The sequence below is a fragment of the Podarcis melisellensis genome (assembly GCF_964234715.1).
Source record: "Podarcis melisellensis genome assembly, chromosome: 7".
Taxonomy (NCBI): domain Eukaryota; kingdom Metazoa; phylum Chordata; class Lepidosauria; order Squamata; family Lacertidae; genus Podarcis; species Podarcis melisellensis.
The window spans coordinates 84,365,722-84,392,158 of NC_138539.1; the positions used below are offsets into that span (position 1 = coordinate 84,365,722).

Here is a 26,437-nt window from a genome sequence, read left to right on the forward strand (position 1 = left end):
CTTCTCACAGGGAGGGAACCACCAGAAGGCCCTCGGTGCTGGACCTCAGTGTCCAGGTTGGACGATGGGGATGGAGATGCTCCTTTAGGTATACTGGACCAAAGAAAGAACACCAAGTGTTTCCACGGAAGGTCTCACTTTGATGCCAACTTTCACTCTTGTCTGTGAATTAGCCAAGCAGGGAGAGTGAAAAGGGTCATTGGCATCTCCAATTAGGGTGGGAAAGACTCATGGAAAGCCACTTACATTATATGTAGATAGTCCTGAACCAGATGGACCCAATGGTCTGAATAGGAAGAAGAGGAAGAGGAAGAGGAAGAAAAAGAAGAAGAAGAAGAAGAAGAAGAAGAAGAAGAAGAAGAAGAAGAAGAAGAAGAAGAAGAAGAAGAAGAAGAATTTATTATTTATATGTTGCACATCTGACTGGGTTGCCTCAGCCATTCTGGACAGCTTCCAACAAATCAAAACATTAAACCCAGTAAAACATCAAACATCAAAACTTCCTTATTTCACCTGTATTATTTGATATTTTACAACTTGCCCTTTTCTGCCAGGTATTTCTTGCTTTTAAAATGCCTGTGTTATTTGTAGTCTCGCCTCCAGGCCGGCATGTAAGTGACAGCGCTCTTCTCAAGGGCTCCCTAATTAGACCTCTGAAATGTTCCCAGAGGGTCCTCTGTGCAGGGACAGAACCCATCTGTGATGCTGCACAGACGTCCACTCCAGACCAGCGGTGACTAGTTAGCAATCTGTTTTTGCACTGAGTATTCATGACGCTCCGACTGGACTGCTATATATACATGGAAGGCTTGATGGGCCAGAAATTATCCAGGCCTGGTGTGGCTTTGTCACTTGGGAGTAGAGCAAACCTTTATTTTTATATCTTTCCTTGAAAAATGAGTGTTTCTATTACAATACTAAGGTGTATGCTTGCTGCCATAACATTAAGGCTGTATGTACTATATTGGCGGTCCATTGTTTGTTCGTTTTCTCCCGTCCAGGTGCACACGGCATGCAGAGATTTGTTTCCTCGCAAGTGTCCACTTGGCCAGTGCAAAGTATCCATCATTCCACCTACAGCACTGAACAGCATAGACTCTGATGGTATGCAGGTCCTTTAATATATTTCTTCGTGACACGCTTTGCAAATAAGATTGAGTGTAAAGGCTTTGCACAAGGCAGTTGTGCTGATTGGGACCGGAGGGAGGTTGCTACTGCCTATTGCAATTTTATAAGGTCTACGAATAGGACCAGGGACTCTTCTCCTTGTGTTAGCTCAGCACAAGTACAGAATATTAAAATGGTGCTGAGGTCCTCCGTCAACAGACATGCATACAGCTTTGCTATCTCACCCAGCCATCATGGAATGCCCTGGCAAAACTGTTCTTGAGATCTCTTTCCAATTATGCGCTCAGGTCCATTATTATTATTATTATTATTATTATTATTATTATTATTATTAACCTTGCCCATCTGGGCGACTTCCAACAAAGATTAAAAATACATTAAAGTGTCACACAGTAAAAAATTCCCTAAACAGGGCTGCCTTCAGATGTCTTCTAAATGTCACGTAGTTGTTTATCTCTTTGACATCTGATGGGAGGGTGTTCCACAGGGTGGGTGCCACTACCGAGAAGGCCCTCTGCCTGGTTCCCTGTAACCTCACTTCTCACAGTGAAGGAACCGCCAGAAGGCCCTCGGCACTGAACCTCAGTGTCTGGACAGAACGATGGGGGTGGAGACGCTCCTTCAGGTATACTGGGCAGAGGCTGTTAAGAGCTTTAAAGGTCAGCACCAACACCTTGAATTGTGCTTGGAAACATACTAGGAGCCAATGTAGGTCTTTCAGGACCGGTGTTATATGGTCTCGGCAACCGCTCCCAGTCACCAGTCTAGTTGCCGCATTCTGGTCCATAGACAGAAAGGGGAAAAGAACAGAAAAAGGACAGTGAGTTAGATCCTGTGATCCAACTGGTATGTTTCTACTCACAGAAAGGGCACACCATGCTAAGGAAGGGGGAGGATTTTTACTCATTTCCTCTGCCCACCCCCATCTTCTCCAAAGAGCAGCTTGGGAAAACCAAAAGATACAGACTTAAGAATAAGATGCTGACTATCTAGCCAGGGGGGACGTGCGTGGTGCTGTGGGTAAAACCTCAGTGCCTAGGACTTGCCGATCGCATGGTTGGCAGGAGCAGGGACCGAACAACGGGAGCTCACCCCGTCGTGGGGATTCAAATCGTCGACCTTCTGATCGGCAAGTCCTAGGCTGTGTGGTTTAACCCACAGCGCCACCCGCGTCCCTGGACTTTGTGTAGTACATTGCAAATATATGCATCACTTATTATGTTTTGAAGGCTTCACAATGCAGATGTTTCCAGCAGATGTCCCCTTGCTGTTTGTAATTACAATTTGAAATTGATAGCTAAATTAGCAGAAATATCACCATTATTATATTGTAAGAAAATGACTCCCATTGTTAGGGCTGCCGGCCTATTGGCATATTTCAGAACATGCATGAATACCAAGCGGAATTATATATAATTCCTTACCCTTTTAGTGTCATAATTTGGGGGGGGGGATAATAGGATTCATGAGCACTTGGGATCTCATAGGTCCATTATACACTTGGATTTAGTCATTCTTTCTTTAAATGGATTTGGAATTTAGTCATGAACAGCTGAGCGTATTGTATGTCCATTGGGACCTGAATGCGATTTTCATGGCAATAATGTCCATTAGCATGATTTAACAAGAGATTTTTGCTCAGGTTGCTGGAGCTATTTAGATAATCACAATCTTTGGGAACTTTAATGAAGGTTAACAAAGGCTGTTTTCCCCATCTCTGGCTGCTTTTTGGTGCCCAAAACGGCTATTTAGTAGTTGCCAGAGGCTGGCATGGCTATACTTGTTTCCCAACATCCTTTGCTTTTTACTGGAAAGAAACCAGAAAAAAAAAATCTCCCTCTGCCCCCCACCAAATTGGTGAGTTTTCATCTTGACCCAGATGACTTCTGAATTCAAAAACAACAAAAGGGAGTTCTTTTAAAACAACAACAACGCCTTTCTAGTCTTAATCTGATGTGCACCAGATACAATCTTGCTTAAAATGTATATAGGAAGTGCAATGTAAGCGATGGAAGTCAATCAATGAAGTTTTGTTAGTATTTTACAAGTTTTGTTACTTGTAGAATAAACTTGGGAGAAATTCTTCCCCTTTTCTTCTTTTTTTCTCTTTATTTTTCTTTCTTTTCTTCTTTTTTCTCTTTTGTTCCTTTTTCATGTATATGTGCTTATTTGAAATATGTATGTATGTATTTGCAATATTTTGCTTATATTTTGTAACAATTATGTTAAATAAATATATTTTTTTAAAAAATGATGTGCACCATCACCCAGCTCAACAAAAGAGGTCCAAAATCAGTTGTCTAGAGCAGTGTTTCCCAACCTTGGGTCTCCAGCTGTTTTTGGACTACATTTCCCATCATCCCTGACCACTGGTCTTGATATCTGGGGATGATGGGAATTGTAGTCCAAAAACAGCTGGAGACCCAAAGTTGGGAAACACTGGTCTAGAGGCATCTCTGGCTCTCCTGACCTCTCTATGATTCTGCCACTGTCTGAACCCACAGCAAATCTGCAAGCTCTTCTTCGATACAAGAGCTAACAGAACAAAAGGTCTTGCCTCTCAGATGCTTTGCGGTAGAGTAATTTACTTCTGTCTCACTTGTGGCTTTCATTTGTTCACTTACCCTGAACGCTTTAATCAGCTAATTCCCAACCCTCCTATTGTCTTTAATTAGTATGGGGACAATTAGACCTTTTCAAAGTCGGAGCTAAGTGAGAATTGGCTTTTTAGAGTGGATATTTGTTTGTTTGTTTTGTCCGCTAAAGCAGTAGCTGATGATCCTGTTGGAAGAATGGGAGTCACTTGGTTCCTTCAACCATATTTACGTCATTTTATTCCTTCCTTTGTTTACAGGATTCTGGAAAGCCACCTGCCCACCATCTTGTGCCAGTCCTCTGTTGGTTTTTGTCAATTCAAAGAGCGGAGACAATCAGGGTGTAAAATTTCTCCGACGATTCAAGCAGTCGCTAAATCCAGCTCAGGTGTTTGATCTAATGAATGGAGGGCCTCATTTAGGGTAAGGAGATTTGCTTTCTACCCACTGTTATTCCTGGACGGGGTCATTGCAAAATTGGTACATTTAAATCGAACTTTATTCTGCTAGAGTTCACCATATCAGATTGTTGAATTATTGGCGAATTACAAAGCATGTAGTAGTTTCTTCTTCTGAGAAACATGCAGGTTGCCTAGAGAAGTTACCAGACAAGAACTTTCTCAAAGGAACAGACTCTCCTTCCTGGGAAATTTTTAAGCAGAGCTTGGGTGGCCACCTGTCATGGATGTTTGAGGCTTTAGCTCCTTGTTACAAGCTTGGCTTTGGTTTGCTAAATTACTTTTGAGGAGCTGTCAGGGCCATTTAGGTAGATAGTCACTGGCCTCCAATGACCCTTGCAAATTTTAAGCAGGGGTGGGTGGGAATACAACCGGTTTCACTTGCAAAGAAAAGAAGCAGAGAGATTCTGTGCATACTGTGCATACTGGTGACTGGGAGTGGCCGCCGAGACTACATAGCACCGGTCTTAAAAGACCTACACTGGCTCCCAGTACGTTTCCAGGCATAATTCAAAGTGTTGGTGCTGACCTTTAAAGCCCTAAACGGCCTCAGTCCAGTATATCTGAAGGAGCGTCTCCATCCCCATCGTTCTACCCGGACACTGAGGTCCAGCGCCGAGGGTCTTCTGGCGGTTCCCTCACTGCGAGAAATGAAGTTACAGGGAACCAGGCAGAGGGCCTTTTCGGTAGTGGCGCCCTCCCTGTGAAGGCAGCCTTGTTTAGGGAAGCCTTTAATGTTTGATGTATTACAGTATTTTAATATATTTTTTTGGGAAGCCGCCCAGAGTGGCTGGGAAAGCCCAGCCAGATGGGCGGGGTATAAATAAATAAATTATTATTATTATTATTATTATTATTATTATTATTATTATTATTTTATTTCACATGAGCTCATTGTATTTCTATCCCATGTCCATGCACCGCTTCCTCAGCCCCTTCTGCCTCTTGCTGATGACCTCATGCTATCTAATCACACGTGCACCATACTTGTTAGGGGTCACCTGCTTTGTTATTCTAAAATGTCTGTTGAGCTGCTATTTAACTGGCAAACTGATATTCTGTGTTCTTGTGCAGAGGATTATTATTATTATTATTATTATTATTATTATTATTATTATTATTATTAATTGAATTTATATACCACCCTATACCCGGGGGTCTCAGGGCAGTTCACAGAATGGAGTGGCCCCTCTAATAATTCACCAGTGCCTTTAAGGGCTTCCTAGAGTTTAATCACCCCTGAAGGGGGCTGGTTATTTTGGCTTGTGGGCAATTCTGCAGAGAACAGAGTGCCCCCTCCAAGGATACAGAATGTGACCAGTTAGCCAGCTAAATAGCACTTCAACGGACACTGTTTTTTGGAAGATAGCTGGTATCAGCAAATCTGTGGGTGGTAAAGGTAAAGGGACCCCTGACCATTAGGTCCAGTCGCGGATGACTCTGGGGTTGCAGTGCTCATCTTGCTTTACTGGCCGAGGGAGCCGGCGTACAGCTTCCGGGTCATGTGGCCAGCATGACTAAGCCACTTCTGGCAAACCAGAGCACCGCACGGAAACACTGTTTACCTTCCCACCAGAGCTGTACCTATTTATCTACTTGCACTTTGCCGTGCTTTCGAACTGCTAGGTTGGCAGGAGCAGGGACCGAGCAACGAGAGCTCACCCCGTCGCGGGGATTCGAACCGCCGACCTTCTGATTGGCAAGCCCTAGGCTCTGGGGTTTAACCCACAGCACCACTCGCTTCCCTTTCTATGTGTGGTACCCGTCCTTAATCCTACTCTGAATAGACTCAGTGACAATAGTGGGCATGACTAACTTGGGGTCGTTAAGAAGATGAAAGAACCAAGGCAGTCAAAATCTCCTTGTTTGCATGGGGGTTGCATTCTGGGTCATTGTTTGTGTCAGCAGTTGTGCGTAAACCCGTTCTGCCACCGCTCTGTTCCACCCCCTTCCGGGGCCAAAAAAGGGGACATGTCAGTGGGCAAAACAGTCACTGCCTGTACTGATGATCCAGCAGTAGAGCAGAATAGCACGTTTACCCTGTTTGCAACGACACACTTCTGGTCCTGTATACCCGAAGGAGCGTCTCCAGCCCATTGTTCAGCCCGGACACTGAAGTCCAGCGCCGAGGGCTTTCTGGCGGGTCCCTCGCTGCGAGAAGCCAAGTTACAGGGAACCAGGCAGAGGGCCTTCTCTGTAGTGGCGCTTAACATGTGGAATGCACTCCCAGCAGATGTCAAGGCAATAAACAACTATTTTACTTTTAAAAGACAAACGAAGGTGGCCCTGTTTAGGGAAGTTTTTAATGTTTGATGCTGTATTATTTTTAACATTCAGTTGGAAGCCGCCCAGAGTGGCTGGGGAATCCCAGCCAGATGGGCGGGGAATAAATAAATAAATAAATAAATAAATAAATAAATAAATAATAACTATAACTATAACTATAATTATTAAATTCCATGATTTCTTCACATGAAGAGGGATTGCCACAGGAGGAATCCTATTTTGAGGGGTTTGGCCTTGGAGCAGACCTCACTTTCATTGCAATAATGCTGCCCCCATATTTGGTTAGTACTTGTAGACCAAAAACTGTTGATTTGGATCTGCCAGAACTTTGAAAAAGGGGAAGCAATCAGTTTTTGCCACCTGAATTATTTTTTTAAAGCAACAAGTTATTTCCCATAAAATTTCCAGAAGGATAGACACGATTGCAGGAAAATCATTTGAAGACAAACAGATTTGTAATGGCAGTTTTTCTGGGCTTGAATCCACAAAAACATGTGTTAATAACAAATACTTAGTCTTTATCGCTCTTGCTTGTTCCCCTCTTCTGAAAATCTGCATAGTTTACTATCAACAGCTAACACTGTCATTGTTGTGAATGTTTTTATTGTATCTCCTTGTGGATTTGAACACAGACAATGCATTCTCTTTCAGTCTACGATTATTTCAGAAGTTTGACAATTTTCGAATCCTAGTGTGTGGAGGAGATGGAAGCGTTGGCTGGGTATTGTCTGAAATTGATAAACTCAACTTACACAAACAGGCGAGTATCAGTTTCTTCTTATTGAGGAGGAAAGAAAGAGTGAGGTGGGTTTTTAAGAAACTAGGAAATAAAACAAAAGTGAACAAAAACAAAACCCCACAAATATTAATCTGTAAGTTGACTTTAAACAGAATAATTCTTATTTCGTTTAGTGTCATTTGGGAGTGCTACCCCTGGGTACAGGAAATGACCTTGCCCGTGTCCTTGGCTGGGGAGGGTCTTGTGATGACGACACACAACTTCCTCAAATTTTGGAGAAGTTGGAACGAGCTAGCACCAAAATGTTAGACAGGTAAGTAAGCATCTCTTTCCTCTCCCCCACCCCAATTAATTTTATTCATAAGCAGTGCCAGATTTACATATAAACTAAACAAGCTATAGCTTAGGGCCCCGCTCTCTTGGGGGCCCCAAAAAAATTAAAGGGAAAAAAACCTGGATGTACATTTCCAAAATATAAGATAAAAAACAAATAAAATAAAACCTACATACAGCAACAGTGTTTTGTGTTGTGTAGGCTCCTATGGTGTAAGCCATGGGCCCCACCTGCTAGCCTGCTCCCTAAAATATCACTGGTTTGCTCATTTCTATATATAGGGTGCCTACATTCTGCATGGCCAAATGGCTTTAGATACCTATTTGGTCCATAAATTACCATATAGCATATATTCAACACAAAAAACAGCGACAATTAGCTGTTGACAAAGGACAGCTGGACATATAAAGGGCCCTATTACCTTCAGTAGCTTAGGGCCTCGTCAAACCTAAATCCGGCCCTGTTCATAAGGGTTGAATTACCTTTGAGTGACTATTTCTTCTTCTTCTAATGCGAATACGAATTGATTTTGTTGTGCGAATTTGGTCCTTTGCATGTTGTTTGATCACCTGGATATATGGCACTTTTTTCAGGTGGAGCATAATGTCTTACGAATTGAAACTGCCATCAAAGCAATCTATTCTTCCTGTTACAACGGAAGAGGAGTCTGAGGAATATCAGGTGAATATAGGTTTTGGGATGAGAGCTGGAAAAAATGAAATATAATTCACAAAGCAATCCTAGGCATGTCTACTCAGAAGTAAAATCCCATTGCGTTCACCAGGGCTTAATTTCAGATAAGTCTGCAAAGGATTGCATAAAAAAAACTAGGCTCGTATGTAGCAGCTTATTTCAATAGAGTTTTGTTTAAAAATTACATTGGTTTAACATGGATAGTCATTGTTAGCAACTATGAGATGTTCCTTACCCACAGCTGGGGATCCACATGCACTAATTAATTGAAATTTTAGGCTGTCCTTCATTGAAGGAGTACATATGACTTTCCTCTCCTGCATTTACCATCCCAATAACCAGGTGAGGTAGAGTCAGGGACTGGCAGGTTGCTGGCGAGTATACATTGGTAGCAGGGGGGGCTGGAGGTTGGCTCAGGAGAGGGGGGCAGTGGTTTGCGTGTCGAGGTCCCCAAGCCGCCCCCAGGAGGAAGAGGGGGAAGAAGAAGGTCAGGCAGGTGAAGGGCCAAGTGGCCCCCCTTTCCTGCATCACCGTCTCCCAGAACCAGGAAAGAATTGAAACAGGAAGAACAGATGCAGCTTCCACTCAGGCTTAGTCTTTGGCTGCGTGCATGCAGCCTGTCAGGAGAAGATACCGTATTTTTCGCTCCATAAGACGCACCTGACCATAAGATGCGCCTAGTTTTAGAGGAGGAAGTGCCTTCCTTTGGCCCTTGACCGAGAGGTTAGTCTGGGGCATGTTTAATGGGTGTGCACCGATTTAAACCAAGGCAGTCCCTTGGTCTAACCACTACCTATATGTAATGGTTCTAGGGGTTGCTCGTGCGTAAGTTGCCGCCACTCCTGGCTAGGTTACCTGGTTGAACCCTTTCTGTCTGGACAGCCCTTCACTTTGTGGCTGTCTCAGTCGCTGGCAGAATCCGTCAGTGGGCGTTTCTTGAACTTCTTCCAGCAAAGAAGTTCTTTGACGCCGAGTCTCCTCCTACTCTCCCTGCGCGGAAGTCTTCTGCGCAGGGAGGGTGTGGGCAGCGGAGGACCCGTGCTCTCCCCGCTGGTCTCCGGTGAGGAGTCCTGGAGCCTCCTCTCCGATTCCCCCATCTGCCCCCCTTCTCCACTGGTGTTACGCTGATTTCCTTCCCCAGCAGATGGGCTGCCTCTCTCCCTACTGGGACCCTCTCCGGCATCCCTCTGGAGCTTTCCCTCTGCCTCTAGCTCCAATGGCAGTTCCCTGACACTATACAATGCCGGCTTTACATCTGTTGCAAAAACAAAGGCTGCTTATTTGAAGTTTCTGTCAGTTCATTTTGAGAAAGTCTACAATACAACCAAGTATTAGAATCGGACTGTAATCTGAAGACTTCCCATAATCCTCAATTGCTCAGTAGTTTGACTGATTAAATCATTTCAAACAAACAAATGGATGTATACATACAGGCAGGTATTAAGTGTTCGGAATTAAATTCTCTCTCTCTCTGAATATCTCTTTCATTTTTTATTTACATAGCTCTATGGGGTTTCATCTCTTAATCTATGGAATAGTCTTAGGTGATCATAATATAATCATAAAATTGATCTATTACATTGTTCTGTCTATTAATAGAACAGTATTAAAATAATAAGTGCTAATACCTCAAACTGAGATTACTTTTTCTCAGCATGGTAGAAACTTCATCAGACAGGCAGGAACGCTTGGTGCTGACGGAATCATCAGAGGGTGTGACATTGAATTCCTTCTTTGCCTATGCCTCACTAGATTGTGGCTTTCATTTTTTTTTTTAACCGATCTATTATAATTTTTCCTAGTTCACCATTTTATGTTGGAGTTAAGACTCAGAGCATTCCTCAGGCTAAGAAAATCAATAACCGCAGATACATCTAGCATTACTGTATAGAAGTCAGCTTTGATGGATGCAGAAAAGGACGTGCCTGTGTGAGATTTGTTTTTTTAACTTCAACACAATCACAGGTAGAACATCAATAATTATTTCTTAATTTTTAGATGTCTATGTACGAAGATTCAGTTGCTGCTCACCTGGCTAAGATCCTTGATTCTGACCAGCACTCTGTTGTCATATCATCGGCCAAGTAAGTTAAAAAAACATGCACGTCACAGTATAGTGTAGAGCAGTTTTGTGTTACATCTTTTTTAATATGCATGCAAGCATGAACATTTACTTGCACACTCAAATTTGGACTCTTGCCCGATTCAGATGTTACATGCAAGGGTGCTGCAGGCGCGAGAGCAAAGTTATGTCTCAGTGACGCTTCAGGGTAGATGTGGAATTGTGATTTCTGCTTGTGGCAGAGTGCTTGTACAACAATGCATCACAACAAGCTGTGATGAACCTCTGCTGACAAAAGAATGTCAGGTTCGTTAGAACTGTGGGTTAAACCACAGAGCCTAGGACTTGCTAATCAGAAGGTCGGTGGTTCGAATCCCCGCGACGGGGTGAGCTCCCGTGGCTCTGTCCCTGCTCCTGCCAACCTAGCAGTTCGAAAGCACATCAAAGTGCAAGTAGATAAATAGGTACCACTCTGGCAGGAAGGTAAACAGCGTTTCTGTGAGCTGCTGTGTTTTGCCAGAGGCGGCTTAGTCATGCTGGCCACATGACTCGGAAACTGTACGCCGGCTCCCTCGGCCAATAAAGCAAGATGAGCGCCGCAACCCCAGAGTCTGCCACGACTGGACCTAATGGTCAGGGGTCCCTTTACCTTTACCTATGTCCCCAAAGAGGATTCCTTAGGCTTCAGTTGTGTACAGTTGTGGTTCCAGCATCACCTACCGATCTTGAGTTTCACCTTTTCTGTATTCTCTTCCACACACACACACACACACACACACACACTGCCCCTAAGTCTCATGCTGCCACTGTGCAGTGAGAAGGCGCATTTGAGAAGGTGGCAGTGTCTGGAGTCTTCCCTTTGCTCATTCTTGTGTGGTGTCCTTGTGAAGACAAAGGAACCCCTTCACTTCTCTCCCTGGCTCCCTACCACAAGGGGTCCGGCCGCAATAAATATGGCAAGAAGATAAGGGAGCAGGAACCCAGATGTGCATGGGCTGTGAAATCTCAGGGCCGTTGCTTGTGTGATAGAAAGTGCATGGCTGTTAGGCTCTAAATGGATGTTCATTGGGAACAGTGAAACTATATTACTGCCTCAAACAGAATTGATATTCCAACATCACCACTTCCCTTTCTCTTTGCCTTGGCGTTTCTGTCTCTTTCATAAAAGGATATTGTGTGAAACTGTAAAAGGCTTTGTGGCCAAAATAGGAAAGAGCTGTGACAGACCCATGGAGAACCCAGACGCTGATGCTATGGCCATTAAAGTAAGAATTAAGCTTTCCTTCCTTAAAAAAACCCCTCACTTCAAATGTATCCGTGTTAGAAATTTCCCAGTGTTAAGATCTGCTTCTTTGTATAAATTCTCAAAATGATTTTAGTAAAACACTTTTTAGTAAACTCTTGAGTGAAGTCAAGAATTGGTTAAATCGGTATTGTATTTTAAATTGGTTTTACTTTTGGTTTTCCTAAGTTTCCTTGTGAAGGTCATTCGGTAGGCGGAGTAAACATTTTTACCCCAAGTTCTAAAACAGCTTTAATGAATACCCATGTTGTACAGTTTATTATGTCTGTGCCCTGGCTTTGGCCTCCTAGAATGCAAGAACAACAACAATGTCTTGAGATCCATATTCTTCATGACAGAAAATTTATGAAGGGAAAGAGAGCAGGAAATATCAAAGCTCCTAGTAGGCACCCTTTTGGATGCCTTAGCATAGTCCCAATATGGAGGGACCACTTGTATGGGGCAAGACAATCTGGAGGCCATGCTGTCAAAGAGGACACTTGGTTACTCTTTGGGCAGTGACAGAGAAGCGGAAACGTTAATCTGCTGGATGAGGGAACCTGAAAACCAAACGGCTGTGTAGTCTAGACCTAGGCTTGTCTCCTAACAGAAGCCCCGCTTGCTGCCCAGCAAGAAAGAACACTTCCCAATGGAGGTGGCCGCCGTGAATCATTCAGACCTAAGTAATGAATGCCACACCAATTTTCCAGTGCTCGTCTCTAATAAAACCGGTGCGGCGGTCAAGCTAGGGCAGAGCGGGGACACTGTTACAGGCCTGCAAAAATGAAGATCCAAATCTCACTCGTGTGAGAAGGTTTCATAACAGGAGAACCTTCCTTTAAACCAGGGGTGGCCTTTTCGAGCCTAAAGGATGCATTGACCGTTGGGTCAGCTCTACAAGGGCCTTACGACAGCAGTCATACCACAACAGATGTACGTACACACAGACCCACACAGAAACACACACACACAGCATAAACAGTGTCCACACATACAGGGTGCCACACGCACGCTCACACACTTCCCAGTCCTACCCACACTGAGTGACTATGGTTTCAGGAGTGGCTCCCGCATAAGTGTATTTTCACACACACACCGACTCTAGATAGTTGGGTTTCTGGAGGGTTTCAGCAATGGCTCCTGCAGCCACCATTGACGGCTGGTCAGTGTCCTCTGAGAAGCTCTGATGCTTCACCATTGGTCAGGAAGCATCTTGGAGTTGGAGCCCTTTTTCTGGAGCACTCCAGCGAATTCAAAATGGCGGTGGCTCGCTCAGTGATGCTGCAGAAGCCAATGACGTTGCTTCCAAAAAACATTGCTTTGAGGTGTCCCATCCAAAGAAGATTGGCAAGTTAGACTAATGGACTATGCTGAAATGCCAAAATTGACAAAAGAGGAAGAGACGGCAATGAATTTAAGGAATAGTGGAAGGTGTTTATTGCATATATACAGAAGCAATGTACACAGGTTAATACATTAGCAGGGTTTTAAGTTTACTTGTGATTTTACAATGAATGGCTAATAGGTGATTTAAATATGTTATAAATTTAACAATGAACATGCAGCATGTTGACAAATAATGGAACCAGGGAAGGGATTCAAGGGAAGTCAATTTGTTTTGTTTTTGCATTGTTGTTGTTTTCTTATTTTTCTTACTTTTGGAAAATCAATAAAATATTATTAAAGCAAAACAAAACAAAAAGCATTGCTTTAAAAATGAGAAAACTGTAGTAAAATTGTTGGCATTTGTCAGGGAGCTGGTGGGCTGCTTTATTGTCAAAACAATTGCTTTGTGTTTATTTAGCCTTACGTTTGAATGTGCATTTCTTTTTGTGTATATTTCTTTCCGTTTGTCTGCGACGTTGTTAGTGTTCAGAGCTGAACGAGAAGCTCAACCTGTTGCTTCAAGCCCTTCACTCTGAAGCCCAGGTTGCCCCTGTGTTGCCGCGAAGCACTTCTCCCATTGCAGAGGAAGTGGCTGAAGAGTCATCAAGCGAAGAGTCTCTGTCCGATGCCAAGGAGCCGCTGACAGAGAGCAACAGAACATCTGTCCCACACCAGATCTTCAAGCCCCGAGAACAGCTCATGCTCAGAGCAAATAGTCTGAAGAAGGCTCTGAGGCAAATTATTGAGCAAGCAGAAAAAGGTGTGCTTCCGGAAGACAATCTTGCTTATTAACTTAACTTGTGACACTTAAAAAAAAAAAATCCCACTTACTACAACACTAACTACTTGTACAGTGGTACCTCAGGTTACATACGCTTCAGGTTACAGACTCCGCTAACCCAGAAATAGTGCTTCAGGTTAAGAACATTGCTTCAGGATAAGAACAGAAATTGTGCTCCAGCAGCAGGAGGCTCCACTAGCTAAAGTGGTGCTTCAGGTTAAGAACAGTTTCAGGTTAAGTACGGACCTCTGGAATGAATTAAGTACTTAACCTGAGGTACCACTGTATGTTTGATTTTCTGTTGTTGCACTTATAACACAAATAAAGTATCAAACAGAATGAGGAGGGAGTACTCAGGTCTCAGTTGCATGGCAAACTACTATTTAGTCACAAATGCCTTTTCTTTGGGAAAGGTGTTTGAGAGGGTGGTGTCAGTTCAGCTGCAGAAACTTTGAGAGGAAACTATTGCAGATGCCTTCTGAAAATTTAATACTGCTTTGCTTATCTCTCTTTTACCGAGAGGGAGTACAATAATACAGTGGTACCTCAGGATGCGAACGGAATCTGTTCTGGAGCCCTGTTCGCATCCTGAATGGAACGCAAGATGTGACGGCACACCTGTGCGTGCGCGGGTCGCGTTTTGCTGCTTCTGCGCATGCGTATGACGTCATTTTGAGCATCTGCGCATACGCGAGCAGCAAAACCCAGAGGTAATGCGCTCCGTATTGGAAGGGAAAAAGGCACCAGAGTCGTGGAAGGAAGCCTATATTACACTTATACCGAAAACAGAGTCTGAGAAGACACAGCTCAAGAACTACTGCCCCATATCTTTGCTTAATATGGATTATAAAATTTTTGCAGATATTTTGGCTAAAAGATTAAAAAAGGTACTAGTAGAAGAAATTCACAAAGATCAAGCGGGCTTTCTCCCGGGCAGACACTTGTCTGACAATACAGGGAACATAATTGACATCTACAAGTGAATATTAATACCAAAGCAGTTTGGATATTTGTGGACGCGGAGAAAGCCTTTGACAATATTTCTTGGAGTTTTATGAAGAAGAATTTACAGGGGATGGGGGTTGGTCAAGGTTTTGGAAACGGTATAGGTGCAATTTACTCAGAACAAAAGGGGAAGTAATGCGCTCCGTTACTTCCAGGTTGCCGCGGAGTGCAGCCCGAACATGCTCAACCTGAAGCACATTCAACCCGACGTATGACTGTAATAGTAAATGCACATGAAAAGAATGCACAAATTTCCCACAGTGTTTTCCAGTAAAAACCAAATGTGTAAATCCACCTTAACGTTCAGGTGATATTATTGGGAGTCTAGCAGTACATTTCCTTTGTATTTTTTACTTGCAGACTTAACTCTTATTTAGTGATACACGATAGATTTCAGAAATTTGAATAATAACATGGACACGTACTTGCCTATTCTTATAGTTGTAGATGAACAGAATGCCCATTCGGAGGTGCAAATAAATCAGTCGTCGGTGAAGTATAGTAAGGAATTGGATGAATCCAAAGAAGAAAATACAACGGAATCTGAAGCTCACCCAGGTCAGTAGCCAAAAAAGTAGCAATGGCTTAAGGATTCTAAATAAGTCTGCAATGAGTCTTTTTCAGTAAGGCGTACGCAGGGAGAGAAGCTCATACTTCCATATTTAAGTCCAAGCTCTGTTTGTTCTTTCTCTGTGGAGATCCCACTCCTCTTTTATCTTAGCCCAGGTATGTGCATGAATATTCTTGATGGAAGCTCCAAGACTCTAGGGCCTCATATAGAAGATGTCCTTTGCTCAGGCTCTTTCCATCTCATTCATCAGCTGGAACCTTCAGCGGGATAAACCAATTGCTATTCACCCCCTTGCTTTCCTTCCCGCCTTTCCCCCACGGCGCATTTATTTAAACCTCAACAAACAATACACAGGGCAGTGATATAAAAGCCGAATGCAAAGGCACGCAAAAATATATCACCAAGGGCAGCTGCTCCACAATAAACAAGCAAACTAATAAATCGCAGGTGTAGCCTTTTTTGAATAAAGAAAACATACACGTATGGCTTATTTATTCGTTTTATAGGTAAAAAACTCAATTTATTTCTACTTAGGGATATGTATATATATTTCTGTCTCTCTGAATAGTTAAAACTGCCCCCAAATCTCCAGTTGGACGGAGAAGTCGCATTCCTTCACATGCAAGTTCTTTTTCAGCAACAACCTGCACAGCCAGCAAAGAAAACCTTCCAGTACTGAACACGAGGATAATTTGCCCAGGTAACAAGGATTTTAAAATTCTCTAGTCCATTGCCTCGAGTTTCCAAAAATATACTAGTGTAGTTTTTCTAAGGACCTGTCAAAAGAAGCTTGGTTGTTAACATCTTTCTCCCATTTTTAAAAGAGCTTACACATTGCTCAGGGACGCGGGTGGCGCTGTGGGTTAAACCACAGAGCCTAAGACTTGCCGATCAGAAGGTCAGCAGTTCGAATCCCCGCAACGGGGTGAGCTCCCGTTGCTCGGTCCCAGCTCCTGCCAACCTAGCAGTTCGAAAGCACGTCAAATGCAAGTAGATAAATAGGTACCACTCCAGTGGGAAGGTAAACGGTGTTTCCGTGCGCTGCTCTGGTTCGCCAGAAGCGGCTTAGTCATGCTGGCCACATGGCCCGGAAGCTGTACGCTGGCTCCCTCGGCCAGTAAAGCGAGATGAGTGCCGCAACCCCAGAGTCGGCCACGACTGGACCTAATGGTCAGGGGTCCCTTTACCTTTACACATTGCTCAAGCCTGAGACTTCAAGCTATGACTTTGCGATATGGAGTGCACCTGGAGTCTTAAAATAATAGAATCAAAGAACTGCAGAGTTGGAAGGGACCCAAGGGCCATCTAGTCCAACCCTTTGTAGAAAGGAAACTCTGAAATGATGGCCCAGAGAGGTTGGGGACGGAAAAATAGAGGGGGTTGGTATAGTTTTGCTACTTCCCAGGTCCTTTTATTTCCAATGTTTCCCATAGAAAAATGAATACCCTGAAAAACATTCAAAACTAAAACAACCTCATATGAAATATTTCCGCTTTTAGAATGAGTGAAATGCCTTTCAGGGTAATGTTTTACCTACCCACTTCTCGTCCTGCCTCAAAATGATTTCTAATAGCTAAGATAAAACGACAGTATTGGCTAATTGTGACATGCATTTTCCTGTTTTCCCATCAGGTCTAAGAGCAGGTCTGGCGGCTTCTATTGCAGGGAGTTCTATTATCAGCAAAATGTTACTAGCCAACATTGATCCATTTGGTGCTACGCCATTTATTGATCCTGATCCAGAATCACTGTAAGAAGAAAAATAGGTTTTGCTTAATCCTTACAGTTTTCTGTTTCTCATTTACTTGGCAATCTTATTTCTCTCTCTGTACCAAATTAATATCCAGAAAGACATGCCGCAAACGAAGGAAAGTTTGAGTGATTTTAATGGATTCAAAAGTCCAAAACTCTTAAGTGAAAAATTGTTTCTTAAAAATAAAAACAGCAGACCTACACAATTGTAGAGGGATGCGGGTGGCGCTGCGGGTTAAACCACAGAGCCTAGGACTTGCCGATCAGAAGGTTGGCGGTTCGAATCCCCGTGATGATGTGAGAACCCATTGTTCAGTCCCTGCTCCTGCCAACGTAGCAGTTCGAAAGCCCGTCAAAGTGCAAGTAGATAAATAGGTACCGCTCCAGCGGGAAGGTAAACGGCGTTTCCGTGCGCTGCTCCGGTTCGCCAGAAGCGGCTTAGTCATGTTGGTCACATGACCCGGAAACTGTATGCCGGCTCCTTCGGCCAATAAAGCAAGATGAGTGCCGCAACCCCAGAGTCGGGCACGACTGGACCTAATTGTCAGGGGTCCCTTTACCTTTACCTTTTACACAATTGTAGTTCCCAAATGAGGTCAGTAGGTGGTCAGCTGTTCTATCTTCACATTGTCCTAGGAAGACCTGATAAGTGATGTGCTACATCACTTGAGTTTTGGATTTGAGTTAGAACTTTAGCTGCAGCTACCTTGTTCCTCCTTCACACACCTTCCTCCAGAAACAGTTTTAAGAGCAAGGGGTGGGGGAGACAGGATTAACAAGAGCAGTAGGTCTCCTCAAGCTGTGCAGCCATCCACGCTCTGTTTTTCTCCTCTCCCCTCAAGAAAGGAATGGAAAGGGTTGGGCGTGGAGGGACAAAAAAAAAGAGAATCTTCACATCTGTTCCGTGAGCAGTTGTGTAAATCAAAACACCTTCCCGGTGGACTGCCCCAACTCTGCAGCACCTCTGTCGTCGTGGGGGACTGCAGTGGGCAGGGGGCTCGGTGACCATCAGGTTCCCCACCTTATGCAAGAAGATGTATTTTCCAATGGCAGAAACCCAAGGTATTCTTCCCAAAAGATGAAGAAGGAGGAATGGCCAAATATTTATGTAACACACAGTTCTGTTGCTGTCTCATGGTGTGTGTTTGTGTGTGTGTGTGTGTGTGAGAGAGAGAGAGAGAGAGAGATAGAGAGAGAAATTAGTGTAGAATTAGTTGAAAAACTATAAATGTGTCATGGTATACTTGTACATACAGTTGTTGCAATCGACCATCGCTATGATAAGGTTATAATGCAGTTGCACATTTGTCTACAGGGAAGGATATTCAGAGAAGTGCGTCATGAACAATTATTTTGGCATTGGATTAGATGCAAAGATTTCATTAGAATTTAATAATAAACGAGAAGAACACCCTGAAAAATGCAGGTAATTGAGTCAGAACCAAGATTTTAAATAGAAATATTTTCTGCAGACATGTATGTAATATTTTTTTTAAAAAACCTGCATCTTAGCAGTGGTTATTGTGTGAACTATACGCCTGGGCATGATCATTTTTCCTTTTCCTTTTAGAAGCAGGACAAAGAACATGATGTGGTATGGTGTACTTGGTACTAAAGAATTACTGCAACGGACCTACAAGAACTTAGAACAAAAAGTTCAGCTTGAGGTAATATTTATATATCCCTAACTGCATCCCTGCAGGAACAGAAGGCTCCCTTCCCTTCCCCAATGCCAACAGGCTAGTCCCTTCATACTTACTTGTTTTATTTATTTATCTATCTCATTAAAAAAATACACCTCTTGATTGAAAAAAAAGCACTCAAAGCAATTTTTAAAAAAGATTAAATCTTAAATTCAGGGAAAATTCACAATACATCAGAACATACAAGAAGTTAAAATACTAAAAGATTAAAATTCACATCAGCGTTTCTAAGTGTATGAAGCAAAATAAAAAAAAATCCTTCCAGTAGCACCTTAGAGACCAACTAAGTCGGTTCTTGGTATGAGCTTTCGTGTGCATGCACACTTCTTCAGATACACTGAAACAGAAGTCACCAGACCCTTATATATAGTAGGAGGGTAGGGAGGGATATTATTCAGAAAGGTAGTGGGAATGGGTGATAGACTTAATGGGTATGGTAAACCTGTTGACGACTGTTAACGACTGCAATTGGTCTTACAGGAAAAAGTAAGGGGTGAGATGGCTAAAAATGTATAAAAATGTATAATGAGATAAGATTCCAGGGTCTCTATTCAGACCAGGTCTCTCCATGGTTTTAAATTTGGTAATAAGTTGCAATTCAGCAACTTCTCTTTCCAGTCTATTTCTGAAATTCTTTTGTAATAAGATAGCTACTTCGAGATCTTGTGTAGAATGTCCTGGGAGATTCTCCTACTGGTTTCTAAGTTTATGGGTAGCCTTGCGTACCCAGGCACCCAAAATAATACAGGGAGGGTGCCTGCTTAATTTCAATAGGCAGGGAGTTCCAATGTGCAGCCGCTGCCCCACCAAACGGTTTAATGGGTATAGAAAATCTGTGCTACGTAAACTCAATGACCTTTAGGTCCAATATGTGATTAAAGGATACAGCAAATTATTTCAGGGATCATTTATACAGTTGTTGTTTTTATGCATTGCAGTGTGATGGACAATACATCCCCCTCCCAAGTCTTCAAGGCATAGCTGTTTTGAATATCCCAAGCTACGCTGGCGGGACTAATTTCTGGGGCGGAACCAAGGAGGATGATGTAAGCAGGGTGAGGGGGGGGGTTATTTCTAAAAGTGTTTTTGCCGCCAATGTCCTGTGAAGCAGGATTTCTGCTGGTTCTATTGACAGTATGTTCAGGTTTGACATCTCCAGAAAAGCAATGACAAACCTAGACAGCATCTTAAAAAGCAGAGACATCACCTTGCCGACAAAGGTCCATATAGTTAAAGCTATGGTTTTCCCAGTAGTGATGTATGGAAGTGAGAGCTGGACCATAAAGAAGGCTGATCGCCGAAGAATTGATGCTTTTGAATTACGGTGCTGGAGGAGACTCTTGAGAGTCCCATGGACTGCAAGAAGATCAAACCTATCCATTCTGAAGGAAATCAGCCCTGAGTGCTCACTGGAAGGACAGATCCTGAAGCTGAGGCTCCAATACTTTGGGCACCTCACGAGAAGAGAAGACTCCCTGGAAAAGACCCTGATGTTGGGAAAGATGGAGGGCACAAGGAGAAGGGGACGGCAGAGGATGAGATGGTTGGACAGTGTTCTCGAAGCTACCAGCATGAGTTTGACCAAACTGCGGGAGGCAGTGGAAGACAGGAGTGCCTGGCGTGCTCTGGTCCATGGGGTCATGAAGAGTCGGACACAACTAAACAACTAAACAACAACAACTCTTAAAATGACTACATATTTGTTATTTCTTCATATATGCATAAAATAGTAAGGCTTTCGTCACGCTGCAGTTCATCAACCCCAGCGTGATGACAAAATGACAGGCAGCAGACCCGTTCGGAGAGAAGGAAGCCGGGTAGGCTTGCCCTGGGCCTCGAAGCTGGCATGGGGGGCTCTGCCAGTGGACTTGGCATGCCAAGAACACCCCTTGTCTCCCAGTCAACTTGGGGACTTAATGGGTGAAACGCCCATGATTGTTCGTTTCCTCCGCAAGTCTTCGATTTGCACTCCTGGTCCAGACTTGAATAAAATGTGTAGCATCAGACAGGGGGCCAACTTGAATAAAACATGGGGGGGCAGGTAAGCCCCACCCCACATAACACCGGGGAACAAAATTTTTGTTGCATTGACACCTGCAATTGTTCTAACCTAATTTCGATATGCTGATTTCATATCTGAAGTTGGTTTTGTTCTGTAAGCTCTAGGGTGGGTTTTTTTTTTTTGCAATTCATGTTTTTCACTTTTCACCATAATCTTTGTTTTTCACAATGCAAGAATTCAACATTTTATTAAACACATAGCCAAAGTGGTACAATATGAGTATAAATGTGAGTGACATATGTAGCATTGAACATGATATGTATAGCATAGTACAGTTGGAGGTATGCAAAAAATTGTATGCCCTTGGGATACACAGAATACTGGGGAACAATTTTTTCCATTTTCTTTTGCATAAGATTTTTCAACTGTTCTTATATGTTCTTTCAATGCTCCTTGATGAGCTACATAATGAACAAAAGAGCAGCTGTAAACTGCTGGTAGGCTTCCATCAAAAGTGTAAGCCCAGACTTGTGTTTCCTTTCTGTCCACCAGATATTTGGGGCGCCATCATTTGATGATAAGATTTTGGAGGTTGTTGCGGTATTTGGCAGCATGCAGATGGCTGTTTCTCGTGTTATCAAGCTACAGCACCACAGAATAGCCCAGGTATGTGTGTCTACCGGAGGAGAAGAAACATAGCCCGCGAATGTGCTCAAGCGCACACGAATCAAGCGTTGACTTTTCATTTTCATTTTAAGCGTGTTGACCATCATAAATGCCAAAATGCAGTAGCTTTTGGCCCATGGATGCACAGCAGCCACAGCTGTTAATGACCACACTTCTTTTGGGGAATCATCATGAACAGTCTCAGAGTGGTTTGATATCCTGGGGGTTCCAGGAGCTTACCCAGGGTTCGGTGTCCTTGGAAGGAGGAACAGTGGCATAGCTGTCAAGCGTCCCCTATTTGGCGGGACAGTCCCTTATCCAAGCGCCATGTCCTGCTGCTGTCCCTTATTGATGATGTCCCTTAAATAAGCTACTGAAGGTAATGGGGCCCTTTCTATGTCCAGCTGTCCTTTGTCAACAACAAATTGTTGCTCTTTTTTTGTGTTGCATATATGCTATATGGTAATTTATGGACCTAATAGGTGTCCAAAGCCATTTGCACGCAACAAAATACTGTATTTTTTGCTCATAACTCACTTTTTTCCTCCTAGAAAGTAAGGGGAAATGTCTGTGCGTGTTATGGAGCGAATGCCTACGGATGGCGGGGGGATCTGCTGCAGTCGTGAGCAGAGGATCCATGGTTCCCCTTCCCTCTGTGGCTCGCTTTGCTCGCTTTGAAACAGCAAAGCTGGAAAAGAGCCACTGAGTGGGGAGAAGAGAGGGACAGAGAGCCTGGTTACAAAGCACGGATGCACATGGATCCTCAGGATTTTTGCACTGGGTCACCTCAAATTCACCATCAGATCACATAGCATGTCCATGGCTATAGCTTGCACCAAAAAAATCATGCACCCACTGTTGCCTGGGGCCACAGTGGTGCAAAAACGTGGTTACAAAGCACGGCTCCACGTGGATCCTCAGGATTTTTGCATTGGGCTACCCCAAACTCACCGTCAGATCACATGTCTGTGGCCACAGCATGAACCAGAATATTTAGAATATTTTTTTCCTTGTTTTGCTCCTCTAAAAACTATGTGCGTGTTATGGTCGGGTGCGTGTTATAGAGCGAAAAATACGGTATGTATTTTATCAAAGTAATTGTTGATCCTTTATTTTGGCTGCTGATCCCTTATTTTCGAGGCTGCTGGTCCCTTATTTTCAAATCTGTAAGTTGACAGCTATGGACAGTGGATATTATGGTGTATTTATGAGAAATGGTTTATTTACACTGTTTGATCTCCACTGCTGATGGTGTCCTCACACCTGCATTCCCTGTTCGGGCAGCGCATTCTCTGAGCAGCACTGGTCGCTGACTGTGCATGTGCCTTAGCAGTTTCCCCTCCCCTTCCTTCAATGACATTTCCTGTAGTTCTACGGTATATGAAAATGGGGGGGGCAGGGGGGCGGAAGGAGTCTGCAGGTTGACATTTTGATGAAATCACCCTTCATTAAAATCCATTTACTCTCTTCCAGTGCCGGTCGGTGAAGATCACCATACTTGGAGACGAAGGAGTCCCTGTGCAGGTGGATGGAGAGGCATGGATCCAACCTCCAGGAATTATTAAAATTGTGCATAAAAACAGAGCACAGATGCTAACCCGAGACAGGGTAGGTGATAGAAAGGATATTTTGTCTAATATATAATGGGTTGCCTTCAAGTCCCACCTAAGGTAGACTCACTGAAAGGAATAAACCTGTTAGTCATGTCTATTACCTTTTAGTCATGTCTATATAAGCCTGGATAGCTCAGGTGGTTAGAGCATGGTGCTGATAATGCCAAGGTTGCAGGTTTGATCCCTGGATGGGACAGTTGCATAGTCCTGCATTGCAGGGGCTGTGGGTTAAAGCCTCAGCGCCTAGGACTTGCCGATCGCATGGTCGGCGGTTCGAATCCCCGCGGCGGGGTGCGCTCCCGTCGTTCGGTCCCAGCGCCTGCCAACCTAGCAGTTCGAAAGCACCTCCGGGTGCAAGTAGATAAATAGGGACCGTTTACCAGCGGGAAGGTAAACGGCGTTCCGTGTGCTGTGCTGGCTCGCCAGATGCAGCTTGTCACGCTGGCCACGTGACCCGGAAGTGTCTGCGGACAGCGCTGGCTCCCGGTCTATAGAGTGAGATGAGCGCACAACCCTAGAGTCTGGCAAGACTGGCCCGAACGGGCAGGGGTACCTTTACCTTTTACCTTTATTACCTTCAATGGGACTATGCTGAGTTGGACTATTATTATTATTATTATTAGAATTTATATACCGCCCTATACCCGGGGGTCTCATTGAATACCACCTACTGTCTCCTGTATAAATCCCTTTGTGAGGAATTTGATTTTTCTGTGCATTAAGAAACATAAGTAACATGCAACAATAAGGTTAGTGTAAGTATGTGCTTCAAATACAGTGGTACCTCAGGTTACATACGCTTCAGGTTACAGACTCCGCTAACCCAGAAATAGTACCTTGGGTTAAGAACTTTGCTTCAGGATGAGAACAGAAATCGTGCGGCAGCTGCGCAGCGGCAGCAGAAGGCCCCATTAGCTAAAGTGGTGCTTCAGGTTAAGAACAGTTTCAGGTTAAGAATAGACCTCCGGAACAAATTAAGTACTTAACCTGAGGTACCACTGTACCTTAATCTTTTCAGTGGGGAAAAGGTAAACATCCAGCCAGCCTCACGTGTACATTCACATGTACATTCATTCAGACACACACACACACACACACACACACACACACACAGGTGCAGTATTTACTATACAGCAGTACTCTGCAGTATTTTGGGTTTGTGTTTGTTTTTTTCACCAGGGATTGTATGCTGTCTCTCTCCCTCCCCCCCCCCACCCAAATGCAGACACAAATATTAAGCTTATTTTTGGCATTAGTTTTCATTGTAAAAATTAATAGTGAAGTATGGTATGAATTATTGTGCATAACGATCCTACATGGAAGTATTGGTATTCATGTCAAACAACTTCCCCGATTCTGAACAGGCCTTTGAGAGCACGCTGAAATCCTGGGAAGACAAACAGAAGTGTGATTCCTGCAAACCGATCCTGAGATCCCCTTTGTACCCTCCACAGGCTGTGGAACTGGCCACTGAAGAGGAGACTCTGCAGATCCAGTCATCTTCTCAGGCCGCAGAGGAACTGATTAGCAGGTACCTTCGCCTTGCTTTCTTCACCAGGCCTTAAATTTGACAAGATCCAGGCCTGACAATGTCTTTGCATCTAATGTGCCGTAACTTAGACCAAATATTGTGCTGAAATATCATGTCAGTGGACTGATTCTGAAAATTTTGCTTACCCATTTTGTCCCTCTGTCATGTTTTTATGCCTATGTGGCTTCCCTGGAACGGAACCTCTGTCCTTATTGCGAGTGACCTGTATCTCTTTTCTTCCTGTTTGGGCAGCTGTTTATCGACACAGAACGCTTTTCTCATTTCCTTTCTCTTTTTCCACCCACAACATTTGTTGCAGAATCTGTGAAGCTGCAAAGATACACAGCTTGTTGGAACAAGAACTGGCTCACGCAGTAAATGCATGCTCTCATGCGTTAAACAAAGCCAGTCCAAGTTTTTCGGAGGTAAAGGAAATCTATGGTGCTAGTTGAATATGATTATTTTGTTACTTATTTCATTTGTAACAATGAGGTTACATTTGCTTCCTATGAGGTGTTTTGAAGTTACAGTGGTACCTCAGGTTATATACGCTTCAGGTTACATATGCTTCATGTTACAGACTCCGCTAACCCAGAAATAGTACCTTGGGTTAAGAAATTTGCTTCAGGATGAGAACAGAAATTGTTCTCTGGCGGCACGGCAGCAGCAGGAGGCCCCATTAGCTAAAGTGGTGCTTCAGGTCAAGAACAGTTTCAGATTAAGAACGGACCTCCGGAATGAATTAAGTACTTAACCCGAGGTACCACTGTATTGAGAATGGATTACTGAGGCCTTTGACTTTAGGACTGTGTCAGGCAGCTGACAAGGGGGGGGGGGAAGTTTCCCCGTGATCTTTCTTTCTCAGTGGCACAGGTAGAGAACAAAGACGTTTGCAGAGCAAGTAGTACAATATGACGCCAGCAGGTGATCCCAAAACAGGCACCGCATAAACCTCCCCAGTCCTGGAGGAGATTTCCTTCCTGACCCTTAATACAGCATTTAAAAAGGTAAAGGTACCCCTGACCATTAGGTCCAGTCGTGAACGACTCTGGGGTTGTACTCTCATCTTGCTCTATAGGCCGAGGGAGCCAGCGTTTGTCCACAGACAGCTTCTGGGTCATGTGGCCAGCAGGACTAAGCTGCTTCTGGCGAACCAGAGCAGCTCACGGAAACACCGTTTACCTTCCTGCCGTAGTGGTACCTATTTATCTACTTGCACTTTGATGTGCTTTCAAACTGTAGGTTGGCAGGAGCAGGGACCAAGCAATGGGAGCTCACCTCGTCACGGGGATTCGAACCGCCAACCTTCTTACATTATAGAGGTACCTCGGGTTACAAACACTTCGGGTTACAGACTCTGCTAACCCAGAAATAGTACCTCGGGTTAAGAACTTGGCTTCAGGATGAGAACAGAAATTGCGTGGCGGCAGCAGTGGGAGGCCCCATTAGCTAAAGTGGTACCTCAGGTTAAGAACGGTTTCTGGTTAAGAACGGATCTCTGGAACGAATTAAGTTCGTAACCCGAGGTACCACTGTATTTCAACACAGCCTTTCAACAAACATGGTCAAAAGAGTTCAGGACCCTGTTAAGATTTGGAAAGGAAAAGCCAGCTGCGTTTATTTGATTTTTCAACTATTATAAACTGTTTACGAGTAAATGTGCACCTTGGTTTTCTTCCCACAGAGCCTTACCAGAAACACTGCCCTGGAAGTCGCTGTCAACATGAAGGCTCTGCATGATGAAACCAAATCCTTGTTAGTAGGAAGAGCTCCTTTGGTAAGTGAACTTTTTCTCCCTGTTCAAATTCAGGCACTGGACAGAGACTTTTCTAAATTTTAGCAGGAATTTTA

At 43.8% G+C, this 26,437-nt stretch overlaps 1 protein-coding gene across 3 annotated transcripts in view; it reads left to right on the forward strand.

The window, feature by feature from the left end:
- DGKH (diacylglycerol kinase eta) overlaps positions 1-26,437 on the forward strand; it is a 98,027-nt gene that overhangs the window by 57,024 nt on the left and 14,566 nt on the right. For 2 of the 3 annotated variants that reach the window (XM_081917743.1, XM_081917744.1), the window contains exons 8-26: positions 1,002-1,104; positions 3,983-4,145; positions 7,118-7,226; positions 7,379-7,518; positions 8,133-8,220; positions 10,231-10,316; positions 11,463-11,559; positions 13,446-13,722; positions 15,190-15,306; positions 15,888-16,019; positions 16,952-17,069; positions 18,387-18,497; positions 18,642-18,738; positions 19,713-19,820; positions 21,329-21,442; positions 22,916-23,050; positions 24,420-24,586; positions 24,906-25,011; positions 26,271-26,363. In XM_081917743.1, coding sequence (XP_081773869.1) covers positions 1,002-1,104; positions 3,983-4,145; positions 7,118-7,226; positions 7,379-7,518; positions 8,133-8,220; positions 10,231-10,316; positions 11,463-11,559; positions 13,446-13,722; positions 15,190-15,306; positions 15,888-16,019; positions 16,952-17,069; positions 18,387-18,497; positions 18,642-18,738; positions 19,713-19,820; positions 21,329-21,442; positions 22,916-23,050; positions 24,420-24,586; positions 24,906-25,011; positions 26,271-26,363 — 2,361 coding nt within the window. The remainder of the gene's footprint in view (positions 1-1,001; positions 1,105-3,982; positions 4,146-7,117; positions 7,227-7,378; positions 7,519-8,132; positions 8,221-10,230; positions 10,317-11,462; positions 11,560-13,445; positions 13,723-15,189; positions 15,307-15,887; positions 16,020-16,951; positions 17,070-18,386; positions 18,498-18,641; positions 18,739-19,712; positions 19,821-21,328; positions 21,443-22,915; positions 23,051-24,419; positions 24,587-24,905; positions 25,012-26,270; positions 26,364-26,437) is intronic. The other variant, XM_081917742.1, reaches the window with a different exon arrangement.